The following is a 13221-nucleotide window of genomic DNA, read 5'->3' on the forward strand; positions in this document are numbered from 1 at the left end:
TCAACTGTTCGACTGCAATCAGAATCTGCCCCCACCTCACAAAACAATTCTATTTGTGTTGAGAAGACAACTTGTGCAGCATCGCTTACCTGGTCGACATCCATCCCACTGGCAATGGAGGACTGTTTTTCAATGGCGCCCAAGTTCTCGAGACTGCTAAGACCTTTAGAATCCTGCATGACGTGCAGGCGCTTGCCCAGGTAGGCTCTTGTTTGGGTTGGCAGGGCGCTGAAAGTAGAAGGTACCAATGACTTAAAAATTAACAAAAAACATTTCACTCAGGGTTGTCACAAACAAGCTTTTAAGTATAAATCTAGTGAGAAGCCAGGTGTATTGGAGGTTACACTGACAACTTTGGATGACTGTTTTGCACAGTGGAACTATGAATGATCAGCAATGGAAATAGGTGACTGATTGGATCTCAGATAAGAACCATAATGACTAAGGGCAGCTTTGATAGCATCAGCAACAACACCAGTACATCCACAAACAGCAGGAAGAGCAGAAGCAAGAGAACATCCAGGAGGGGCAACAAAAGCAGCAGCAGAAACAGCAACAAGACCAGGAACAGGAGCAGGAGCAGGACAGGAACAGGAACAGGATAGAAACAGAAGCAGGACAGGAACAGGAGCAAAAGAGGAACAGGAGCAAAAGAGGAACAGGAGCGAGACAGGAACTGGAGCGAGACAGGAACTGGAGCGAGACAGAAACTGGAGCGAGACAGAAACTGGAGCGAGACAGGAACAGGAGCGAGACAGGAACAGGAGCGAGACAGGAACAGGAGCGAGACAGGAACAGGAGCAAGACAGAAGCAGGACAGGAACAGGAGAAGGAAAAGAGCAAGAGCAAGACAGGAACAGGAGCAAAACAGGAACAGGAGCGAGACAGGAACAGGAGCGAGACAGGAACAGGAGCAGGACAGGAACAGGAGCGAGACAGGAACAGGAGCAGGACAGGAACAGGAGCAGGACAGGAACAGGAGCGAGACAGGAACAGGAGCGGGACAGGAACAGGAGCGAGACAGGAACAGGAGCAGGACAGGAACAGGAGCAGGACAGGAACAGGAGCAGGACAGGAACAGGAGCGGGACAGGAACAGGAGCGAGAGAGGAACAGGAGCGAGACAGGAACAGGAGCAAGACAGAAACAGGAGCGAGACAGGAACAGGAGCGAGACAGGAACAGGAGCAAGACAGGAACAGGAGCAAGACAGGAACAGGAGCGAGACAGGAACAGGAGCGAGACAGGAACAGGAGCAAGACAGAAGCAGGACAGGAACAGGAGAAGGAAAAGAGCAAGAGCAAGACAGGAACAGGAGCAAAACAGGAACAGGAGCGAGACAGGAACAGGAGCGAGACAGGAACAGGAGCAGGACAGGAACAGGAGCGAGACAGGAACAGGAGCAGGACAGGAACAGGAGCAGGACAGGAACAGGAGCGAGACAGGAACAGGAGCGGGACAGGAACAGGAGCGAGACAGGAACAGGAGCAGGACAGGAACAGGAGCAGGACAGGAACAGGAGCGGGACAGGAACAGGAGCGAGAGAGGAACAGGAGCGAGACAGGAACAGGAGCAAGACAGAAACAGGAGCGAGACAGGAACAGGAGCGAGACAGGAACAGGAGCAAGACAGGAACAGGAGCAAGACAGGAACAGGAGCAGGACAGGAACAGGAGCAGGACAGGAACAGGAGCAACATAGGAACAGGAGTGAGACAGGAACAGAAGGAAGACAGGAACAGGAGCAAGACAGGAACAGGAGCAAGACAGGAACAGGAGTGAGAAAGGAACAGGAGCGAGAAAGGAACAGGAGCAAGACAGTTTCGGGAGAAGGACAAGAATAGGAGCGAGACAGGAACAGGAACAAGACAGGAACAGGAGCGAGAAAGGAACAGGAGTGAGACTGTTTCAGGAGAAGGACAGGAACAGGAGCAAGACAGGAACAGGAGCGAGACAGGAACAGAAGCGGGACAGGAACAGGAGCAAGACAGGAACAGGAGCAAGACAGAAACAGGAGCGAGACAGGAACAGGAGCAGGACAGGAACAGGAGCAGGATAGGAACAGGAGCGAGAAAGGAACAGGAGCAAGACAGGAACAGGAGCAAGACAGAAACAGGAGCGAGACAGGAACAGGAGCAGGACAGGAACAGGAGCAGGACAGGAACAGGAGCGAGAGAGGAACAGGAGCGAGACAGGAACAGGAGCAACATAGGAACAGGAGTGAGACAGGAACAGGAGCAGGACAGGAACAGGAGCGAGACAGGAACTGGAGCGAGACAGGAACAGGAGCAAGACAGGAACAGGAGCGAGACAGGAACAGGAGCAAGACAGGAACAGGAGCGAGACAGGAACAGGAGCAAGACAGGAACAGGAGCAAGACAGGAACAGGAGCAAGACAGGAACAGGAGCGAGACAGGAACAGGAGCAGGACAGGAACAGGAGCGAGACAGGAACAGGAGCAAGACAGGAACAGGAGCAAGACAGGAACAGGAGCGAGACAGGAACAGGAGCAGGACAGGAACTGGAGCAGGACAGGAACTGGAGCAGGACAGGAACAGGAGCAGGACAGGAACAGGAGCAACATAGGAACAGGAGTGAGACAGGAACAGAAGGAAGACAGGAACAGGAACAAGACAGGAACAGGAGCAGGACAGGAACAGGAGCAGGACAGGAACAGGAGCAACATAGGAACAGGAGTGAGACAGGAACAGAAGGAAGACAGGAACAGGAGCAAGACAGGAACAGGAGCAAGACAGGAATAGGAACGAGACAGGAACAGGAGCAACATAGGAACAGGAGCAAGACAGGAACAGGAGCGAGAGAGGAACAGGAGTGAGACAGGAACAGGAGCAACATAGGAACAGGAGTGAGACAGGAACAGAAGGAAGACAGGAACAGGAGCAAGACAGGAACAGGAGCGAGACAGGAACAGGAGCAAGACAGGAACAGGAGCGAGACAGGAACAGGAGCGAGACAGGAACAGGAGCAGGACAGGAACTGGAGCAGGACAGGAACAGGAGCAGGACAGGAACAGGAGCAACATAGGAACAGGAGTGAGACAGGAACAGAAGGAAGACAGGAACAGGAACAAGACAGGAACAGGAGCAGGACAGGAACAGGAGCAGGACAGGAACAGGAGCAACATAGGAACAGGAGTGAGACAGGAACAGAAGGAAGACAGGAACAGGAGCAAGACAGGAACAGGAGCAAGACAGGAATAGGAACGAGACAGGAACAGGAGCAACATAGGAACAGGAGCAAGACAGGAACAGGAGCGAGAGAGGAACAGGAGTGAGACAGGAACAGGAGCAACATAGGAACAGGAGTGAGACAGGAACAGAAGGAAGACAGGAACAGGAGCAAGACAGGAACAGGAGCGAGACAGGAACAGGAGCAAGACAGGAACAGGAGCGAGACAGGAACAGGAGCGAGACAGGAACAGGAGCAGGACAGGAACTGGAGCAGGACAGGAACTGGAGCAGGACAGGAACTGGAGCAGGACAGGAACAGGAGCAAGACAGGAACAGGAGCGAGACAGGAACAGGAGCGAGACAGGAACAGGAGCAAGACAGGAACAGGAGCGAGACAGGAACAGGAGCAGGACAGGAACTGGAGCAGGACAGGAACAGGACAGGACAGGAACAGGAGCAGGACAGGAACAGGAGCAACATAGGAACAGGAGTGAGACAGGAACAGAAGGAAGACAGGAACAGGAGCAAGACAGGAACAGGAGCGAGACAGGAACAGGAGCAAGACAGGAACAGGAGCGAGACAGGAACAGGAGCAGGACAGGAACAGGAGCAGGACAGGAACAGGAGCGAGAGAGGAACAGGAGCAACATAGGAACAGTAGTGAGACAGGAACAGAAGGAAGACAGGAACAGGAGCAAGACAGGAACAGGAACAAGACAGGAACAGGAGCGAGAAAGGAACAGGAGTGAGACTGTTTCAGGAGAAGGACAGGAACAGGAGCAAGACAGGAACAGGAGCGAGACAGGAACAGAAGCGGGACAGGAACAGGAGCAAGACAGGAACAGGAGCAAGACAGAAACAGGAGCGAGACAGGAACAGGAGCAGGACAGGAACAGGAGCAGGACAGGAACAGGAGCGAGAAAGGAACAGGAGCAAGACAGGAACAGGAGCAAGACAGAAACAGGAGCAAGACAGGAACAGGAGCAGGACAGGAACAGGAGCAGGACAGGAACAGGAGCGAGAGAGGAACAGGAGCGAGAGAGGAACTGGAGCGAGACAGGAACAGGAGCAACATAGGAACAGGAGTGAGACAGGAACAGGAGCAGGACAGGAACAGGAGCGAGACAGGAACTGGAGCAAGACAGGAACAGGAGTAAGACAGGAACAGGAGCGAGACAGGAACAGGAGCAAGACAGGAACAGGAGCGAGACAGGAACAGGAGCAAGACAGGAACAGGAGCAGGACAGGAACAGGAGCAGGACAGGAACAGGAGCAACATAGGAACAGGAGTGAGACAGGAACAGAAGGAAGACAGGAACAGGAACAAGACAGGAACAGGAGCAGGACAGGAACAGGAGCAACATAGGAACAGGAGTGAGAGAGGAACAGGAGCGAGACAGGAACAGGAGCAGGACAGGAACAGGAGCGAGACAGAAACAGGAGCAGGACAGGAACAGGAGCGAGACAGGAACAGGAGCAGGACAGGAACAGGAGCGAGACAGGAACAGGAGCACGACAGGAACAGGAGCAGGACAGGAACAGGAGCGAGACAGGAACAGGAGCAGGACAGGAACAGGAGCAAGACAGAAACAGGAGCGAGACAGGAACAGGAGCAAGACAGAAACAGGAGCGAGACAGGAACAGGAGCAAGACAGAAACAGGAGCAGGACAGGAACAGGAGCGAGAGAGGAACAGGAGCAAGACAGGAACAGGAGCAACATAGGAACAGGAGTGAGACAGGAACAGAAGGAAGACAGGAACAGGAGCAAGACAGGAACAGGAGCAAGACAGGAACAGGAGCGAGAAAGGAACAGGAGCGAGAAAGGAACAGGAGCAAGACAGGAACAGGAGCAAGACAGAAACAGGAACGAGACAGGAACAGGAGCAGGACAGGAACAGGAGCAGGACAGGAACAGGAGCGAGAGAGGAACAGGAGCGAGACAGGAACAGGAGCGAGACAGGAACAGGAGCAACATAGGAACAGGAGCGAGACAGGAACAGGAGCAGGACAGGAACAGGAGCGAGACAGGAACTGGAGCGAGACAGGAACAGGAGCAAGACAGGAACAGGAGCGAGACAGGAACAGGAGCAAGACAGGAACAGGAGCGAGACAGGAACAGGAGCAAGACAGGAACAGGAGCGAGACAGGAACAGGAGCGAGACAGGAACAGGAGCAGGACAGGAACAGGAGCGAGACAGAAACAGGAGCGAGACAGGAACAGGAGCAAGACAGGAACAGGAGCAAGGCAGGAACAGGAGCGAGACAGGAACAGGAGCAGGACAGGAACTGGAGCAGGACAGGAACTGGAGCAGGACAGGAACAGGAGCAGGACAGGAACAGGAGCAACATAGGAACAGGAGTGAGACAGGAACAGAAGGAAGACAGGAACAGGAACAAGACAGGAACAGGAGCAGGACAGGAACAGGAGCAGGACAGGAACAGGAGCAACATAGGAACAGGAGTGAGACAGGAACAGAAGGAAGACAGGAACAGGAGCAAGACAGGAACAGGAGCAAGACAGGAACAGGAGCGAGACAGGAACAGGAGCAACATAGGAACAGGAGCAAGACAGGAACAGGAGCGAGAGAGGAACAGGAGTGAGACAGGAACAGGAGCAACATAGGAACAGGAGTGAGACAGGAACAGGAGCAAGACAGGAACAGGAGCGAGACAGGAACAGGAGCGAGACAGGAACAGGAGCAAGACAGGAACAGGAGCGAGACAGGAACAGGAGCAGGACAGGAACTGGAGCAGGACAGGAACTGGAGCAGGACAGGAACTGGAGCAGGACAGGAACAGGAGCAAGACAGGAACAGGAGTGAGACAGGAACAGAAGGAAGACAGGAACAGGAGCAAGACAGGAACAGGAGCGAGACAGGAACAGGAGCAAGACAGGAACAGGAGCGAGACAGGAACAGGAGCAGGACAGGAACTGGAGCAGGACAGGAACAGGAGCAGGACAGGAACAGGAGCAGGACAGGAACAGGAGCAACATAGGAACAGGAGTGAGACAGGAACAGAAGGAAGACAGGAACAGGAGCAAGACAGGAACAGGAGCGAGACAGGAACAGGAGCAAGACAGGAACAGGAGCAAGACAGGAACAGGAGCAGGACAGGAACAGGAGCAGGACAGGAACAGGAGCAGGACAGGAACAGGAGCAACATAGGAACAGGAGTGAGACAGGAACAGAAGGAAGACAGGAACAGGAGCAAGACAGGAACAGGAACAAGACAGGAACAGGAGCGAGAAAGGAACAGGAGTGAGACTGTTTCAGGAGAAGGACAGGAACAGGAGCAAGACAGGAACAGGAGCGAGACAGGAACAGAAGCGGGACAGGAACAGGAGCAAGACAGGAACAGGAGCAAGACAGAAACAGGAGCGAGACAGGAACAGGAGCAGGACAGGAACAGGAGCCGGACAGGAACAGGAGCGAGAAAGGAACAGAAGCAAAACAGGAACAGGAGCAAGACAGAAACAGGAGCGAGACAGGAACAGGAGCAGGACAGGAACAGGAGCAGGACAGGAACAGGAGCGAGAGAGGAACAGGAGCGAGACAGGAACAGGAGCGAGACAGGAACAGGAGCAACATAGGAACAGGAGTGAGACAGGAACAGGAGCAGGACAGGAACAGGAGCGAGACAGGAACTGGAGCGAGACAGGAACTGGAGCAAGACAGGAACAGGAGCGAGACAGGAACAGGAGCAAGACAGGAACAGGAGCGAGACAGGAACAGGAGCAAGACAGGAACAGGAGCAGGACAGGAACAGGAGCAGGACAGGAACAGGAGCAACATAGGAACAGGAGTGAGACAGGAACAGAAGGAAGACAGGAACAGGAACAAGACAGGAACAGGAGCAGGACAGGAACAGGAGCAACATAGGAACAGGAGTGAGAGAGGAACAGGAGCGAGACAGGAACAGGAGCAGGACAGGAACAGGAGCGAGACAGAAACAGGAGCAGGACAGGAACAGGAGCGAGACAGGAACAGGAGCAGGACAGGAACAGGAGCAGGACAGGAACAGGAGCGAGACAGGAACAGGAGCAGGACAGGAACAGGAGCAAGACAGAAACAGGAGCGAGACAGGAACAGGAGCAAGACAGAAACAGGAGCGAGACAGGAACAGGAGCAAGACAGAAACAGGAGCAAGACAGGAACAGGAGCGAGAGAGGAACAGGAGCAAGACAGGAACAGGAGCAACATAGGAACAGGAGTGAGACAGGAACAGAAGGAAGACAGGAACAGGAGCAAGACAGGAACAGGAGCGAGAAAGGAACAGGAGCGAGACAGGAACAGGAGCGTGACAGGAACAGGAGCGAGACAGAAACAGGAGCGAGACAGGAACAGGAGCAGGACAGGACCTGGAGCAGGACAGGGACAGGAGCAAGACAGGAACAGGAGCGAGATTGGAACAGGCGCAGGACAGGAACGGGAGGAAGACAGTAACAGGAGGGAGACAGGAACAGGAGCGAGATTGGAACAGGAGCCGGACAGGAACTGGAACTTGACAGGAACTGGAGCAAGACAGGACCAAGAGCGAGACAGGAACAGGAGCGAGATAGGAACAGGAGCAGGACAGGAACAAGAGTGAGACAGGAACAGGAGCGAGAAAGGAACAGGAGCGAGAAAGGAACAGGAGCGAGAAAGGAACAGGAGCGAGAAAGGAACAGGAGAAGGACAGGAACAGGAGTGAGACAGGAACAGGAGCGAGAAAGGAACAGGAGCAAGACAGGAACAGGAGAAGGACAGGAACAGGAGCAAGACCGGAACGGGAGCGAGACAGGAAGAGGAGCAGGTCAGGAACAGGAGCAAAACAGGAACAGGAGCGGGACAGGAACAGGAGCGGGACAGGAACAGGAGCGGGACAGGAACAGGAGCAAAACAGGAACAGGAGCGGGACAGGAACAGGAGCGGGTTAGGAATGGGAGCGATACAGGAACAGGAGCAAGAAACGAATAGGAGCGAGACAGTTTCAGGAGAAGGACTGGAACAGGAACGAGACAGGAACAGGAGCGAGACAGGAACAGGAGCAGGAGAGGAACAGGAGCAAAACAGGAACAGGAGCAGGAGAGGAACAGGAGCAAAACAGGAACAGGAGCAGGACAGGAACAGGAGCAAAACAGGAACAGGAGCGGGACAGGAACAGGAGCGGGACAGGAACAGGAGCGGGACAGGAACAGGAGCAAAACAGGAACAGGAGCGGGACAGGAACAGGAGCGGGACAGGAACAGGAGCAGGACAGGAACAGGAGCGAGACAGGAACAGGTGCAGGACAGGAACAGGAGCAAGAGAGGAACAGGAGCAAGACAGGAACAGCAGCAGAACAGGAGCAAGAGAGGACCAGGAGCAAGACAGGAACAGGTGCAAGACAGGGACATGAGTGGGACAGGGACAGGAATCGGGACAAGAACAGGAGCGTGACAGGAACTGGAGCAAGACGGGAACTGGAGCCGGATAGGAACTGGTGCGAGATAGAACAGAAGCAGGACAGGAACAGGAGTGAGACTGGAACAGGAGCGAGACAGGAACAGGAGCGAGACCGGAACAGGAGCCAATCAGGAAATGGAGCAAGACAGGACCAAGAGCGACACAGGAGCAAGAGGGAGACAGGAGCAAGAGCGAGACAGGAATAGGAGCGAGACAGGAACAGGAGCAGGACAGGAACAGAAGTGAAACAGGAACCGGAGCAGGACAGGAACAGGAGCAGGAAAGGAACAGGAGCAGGACAGAACCTGGAGCAGGACAGGACCTGGAGCAGGACAGGATCTGGAGCAGGACAGGGACAGGAGCAAGATAGAATAGGAGCAAGATAGGAACAGGAGCGAGACAGGAACAGGAGTGGGACAGGAACAGGAGCAAGGCAGGAACAGGAGCAAGGCAGGAATGGGAGGACGACAGGATCAGGAGCGAGATAGGAACAGGAGTGAGACAGGAACAGAAGCGAGACAGGAACAGGAACAAGACAGGAACAGAAGCGGGACAGGAACAGGAGCGAGACAGGAACAGGAACAAGACAGGAACAGGAGCGAGACAGGAACAGGAGCGAGACAGAAACAGGAACAGGACAGGGACATGAGTGAGACAGGAACAGGAGCAAGACAGGAACAGAAATCGGGACAGGAACAGGAGCGAGACAGGAACTGGAGTAAGACGGGAACTGGAGCCGGACAGGAACTGGTGCGAGATAGGAACAGGAGCAGGACAGGAACAGGAGCGAGACTGGAACAGGAGCGAGACAAGAACAGGAGCGAGACAGGAACAGGAGCAAGACAGGAACAGGAGCAGGACAGGAACTGGAGCAGGACAGGAACTGGAGCAGGACAGGAACAGGAGCAAGACAGGAACAGGAGTGAGACAGGAACAGAAGGAAGACAGGAACAGGAGCAAGACAGGAACAGGAGCGAGACAGGAACAGGAGCAAGACAGGAACAGGAGCGAGACAGGAACCGGAGCAGGACAGGAACTGGAGCAGGACAGGAACAGGAGCAGGACAGGAACAGGAGCAGGACAGGAACAGGAGCAACATAGGAACAGGAGTGAGACAGGAACAGAAGGAAGACAGGAACAGGAGCAAGACAGGAACAGGAGCGAGACAGGAACAGGAGCAAGACAGGAACAGGAGCAAGACAGGAACAGGAGCAGGACAGGAACAGGAGCAGGACAGGAACAGGAGCGAGAGAGGAACAGGAGCAACATAGGAACAGGAGTGAGACAGGAACAGAAGGAAGACAGGAACAGGAGCAAGACAGGAACAGGAACAAGACAGGAACAGGAGCGAGAAAGGAACAGGAGTGAGACTGTTTCAGGAGAAGGACAGGAACAGGAGCAAGACAGGAACAGGAGCGAGACAGGAACAGAAGCGGGACAGGAACAGGAGCAAGACAGGAACAGGAGCAAGACAGAAACAGGAGCGAGACAGGAACAGGAGCAGGACAGGAACAGGAGCAGGACAGGAACAGGAGCGAGAAAGGAACAGAAGCAAGACAGGAACAGGAGCAAGACAGAAACAGGAGCGAGACAGGAACAGGAGCAGGACAGGAACAGGAGCAGGACAGGAACAGGAGCGAGAGAGGAACAGGAGCGAGACAGGAACAGGAGCGAGACAGGAACAGGAGCAACATAGGAACAGGAGTGAGACAGGAACAGGAGCAGGACAGGAACAGGAGCGAGACAGGAACTGGAGCGAGACAGGAACTGGAGCAAGACAGGAACAGGAGCGAGACAGGAACAGGAGCGAGACAGGAACAGGAGCGAGACAGGAACAGGAGCAGGACAGGAACAGGAGCAGGACAGGAACAGGAGCAACATAGGAACAGGAGTGAGACAGGAACAGAAGGAAGACAGGAACAGGAACAAGACAGGAACAGGAGCAGGACAGGAACAGGAGCAACATAGGAACAGGAGTGAGAGAGGAACAGGAGCGAGACAGGAACAGGAGCAGGACAGGAACAGGAGCGAGACAGAAACAGGAGCAGGACAGGAACAGGAGCGAGACAGGAACAGGAGCAGGACAGGAACAGGAGCAGGACAGGAACAGGAGCGAGACAGGAACAGGAGCAGGACAGGAACAGGAGCAAGACAGAAACAGGAGCGAGACAGGAACAGGAGCAAGACAGAAACAGGAGCGAGACAGGAACAGGAGCAAGACAGAAACAGGAGCAAGACAGGAACAGGAGCGAGAGAGGAACAGGAGCAAGACAGGAACAGGAGCAACATAGGAACAGGAGTGAGACAGGAACAGAAGGAAGACAGGAACAGGAGCAAGACAGGAACAGGAGCGAGAAAGGAACAGGAGCGAGACAGGAACAGGAGCGTGACAGGAACAGGAGCGAGACAGAAACAGGAGCGAGACAGGAACAGGAGCAGGACAGGACCTGGAGCAGGACAGGGACAGGAGCAAGACAGGAACAGGAGCGAGATTGGAACAGGCGCAGGACAGGAACGGGAGGAAGACAGTAACAGGAGGGAGACAGGAATAGGAGCGAGATTGGAACAGGAGCCGGACAGGAACTGGAACTTGACAGGAACTGGAGCAAGACAGGACCAAGAGCGAGACAGGAACAGGAGCGAGATAGGAACAGGAGCAGGACAGGAACAAGAGTGAGACAGGAACAGGAGCGAGAAAGGAACAGGAGCGAGAAAGGAACAGGAGCGAGAAAGGAACAGGAGCGAGAAAGGAACAGGAGAAGGACAGGAACAGGAGTGAGACAGGAACAGGAGCGAGAAAGGAACAGGAGCAAGACAGGAACAGGAGAAGGACAGGAACAGGAGCAAGACCGGAACGGGAGCGAGACAGGAAGAGGAGCAGGTCAGGAACAGGAGCAAAACAGGAACAGGAGCGGGACAGGAACAGGAGCGGGACAGGAACAGGAGCAGGACAGGAACAGGAGCGAGACAGTTTCGGGAGAAGGACTGGAACAGGAACGAGACAGGAACAGGAGCGAGACAGGAACAGGAACAGGTTAGGAATGGGAGCGAGACAGGAACAGGAGCAAGAAACGAATAGGAGAGAGACAGTTTCAGGAGAAGGACTGGAACAGGAACGAGACAGGAACAGGAGCGAGACAGGAACAGGAGCAGGAGAGGAACATGAGCAAAACAGGAACAGGAGCAGGAGAGGAACAGGAGCAAAACAGGAACAGGAGCAGGACAGGAACAGGAGCAAAACAGGAACAGGAGCGGGACAGCAACAGGAGCGGGACAGGAACAGGAGCGGGACAGGAACAGGAGCAAAACAGGAACAGGAGCGGGACAGGAACAGGAGCGGGTTAGGAATGGGAGCGATACAGGAACAGGAGCAAGAAACGAATAGGAGCGAGACAGTTTCAGGAGAAGGACTGGAACAGGAACGAGACAGGAACAGGAGCGAGACAGGAACAGGAGCAGGAGAGGAACAGGAGCAAAACAGGAACAGGAGCAGGAGAGGAACAGGAGCAAAACAGGAACAGGAGCAGGACAGGAACAGGAGCAAAACAGGAACAGGAGCGGGACAGGAACAGGAGCGGGACAGGAACAGGAGCGGGACAGGAACAGGAGCAAAACAGGAACAGGAGCGGGACAGGAACAGGAGCGGGACAGGAACAGGAGCAGGACAGGAACAGGAGCGAGACAGGAACAGGTGCAGGACAGGAACAGGAGCAAGAGAGGAACAGGAGCAAGACAGGAACAGCAGCAGAACAGGAGCAAGAGAGGACCAGGAGCAAGACAGGAACAGGTGCAAGACAGGGACATGAGTGGGACAGGGACAGGAATCGGGACAAGAACAGGAGCGTGACAGGAACTGGAGCAAGACGGGAACTGGAGCCGGATAGGAACTGGTGCGAGATAGAACAGAAGCAGGACAGGAACAGGAGTGAGACTGGAACAGGAGCGAGACAGGAACAGGAGCGAGACCGGAACAGGAGCCAATCAGGAAATGGAGCAAGACAGGACCAAGAGCGACACAGGAGCAAGAGGGAGACAGGAGCAAGAGCGAGACAGGAATAGGAGCGAGACAGGAACAGGAGCAGGACAGGAACAGAAGTGAAACAGGAACCGGAGCAGGACAGGAACAGGAGCAGGAAAGGAACAGGAGCAGGACAGAACCTGGAGCAGGACAGGACCTGGAGCAGGACAGGATCTGGAGCAGGACAGGGACAGGAGCAGGACAGGAACAGGAGCAGGACAGGAACAGGAGCAACATAGGAACAGGAGTGAGACAGGAACAGAAGGAAGACAGGAACAGGAGCAAGACAGGAACAGGAACAAGACAGGAACAGGAGCGAGAAAGGAACAGGAGTGAGACTGTTTCAGGAGAAGGACAGGAACAGGAGCAAGACAGGAACAGGAGCGAGACAGGAACAGAAGCGGGACAGGAACAGGAGCAAGACAGGAACAGGAGCAAGACAGAAACAGGAGCGAGACAGGAACAGGAGCAGGACAGGAACAGGAGCCGGACAGGAACAGGAGCGAGAAAGGAACAGAAGCAAAACAGGAACAGGAGCAAGACAGAAACAGGAGCGAGACAGGAACAGGAGCAGGACAGGAACAGGAGC

General features: G+C 54.5%; 1 protein-coding gene across 1 annotated transcript in view; it reads right to left on the bottom strand.

The window, feature by feature from the left end:
* Positions 1-13221, bottom strand: part of LOC140453932 (dynein axonemal heavy chain 6-like) — a 306453-nt gene that overhangs the window by 108245 nt on the left and 184987 nt on the right. The window contains exon 11 of the mRNA XM_072548792.1: positions 90-228. Within this exon, the coding sequence (XP_072404893.1) occupies positions 90-228 (139 nt within the window). The remainder of the gene's footprint in view (positions 1-89; positions 229-13221) is intronic.

Source organism: Chiloscyllium punctatum, chromosome 3 (assembly GCF_047496795.1).
Source record: "Chiloscyllium punctatum isolate Juve2018m chromosome 3, sChiPun1.3, whole genome shotgun sequence".
Lineage (NCBI taxonomy): Eukaryota > Metazoa > Chordata > Chondrichthyes > Orectolobiformes > Hemiscylliidae > Chiloscyllium > Chiloscyllium punctatum.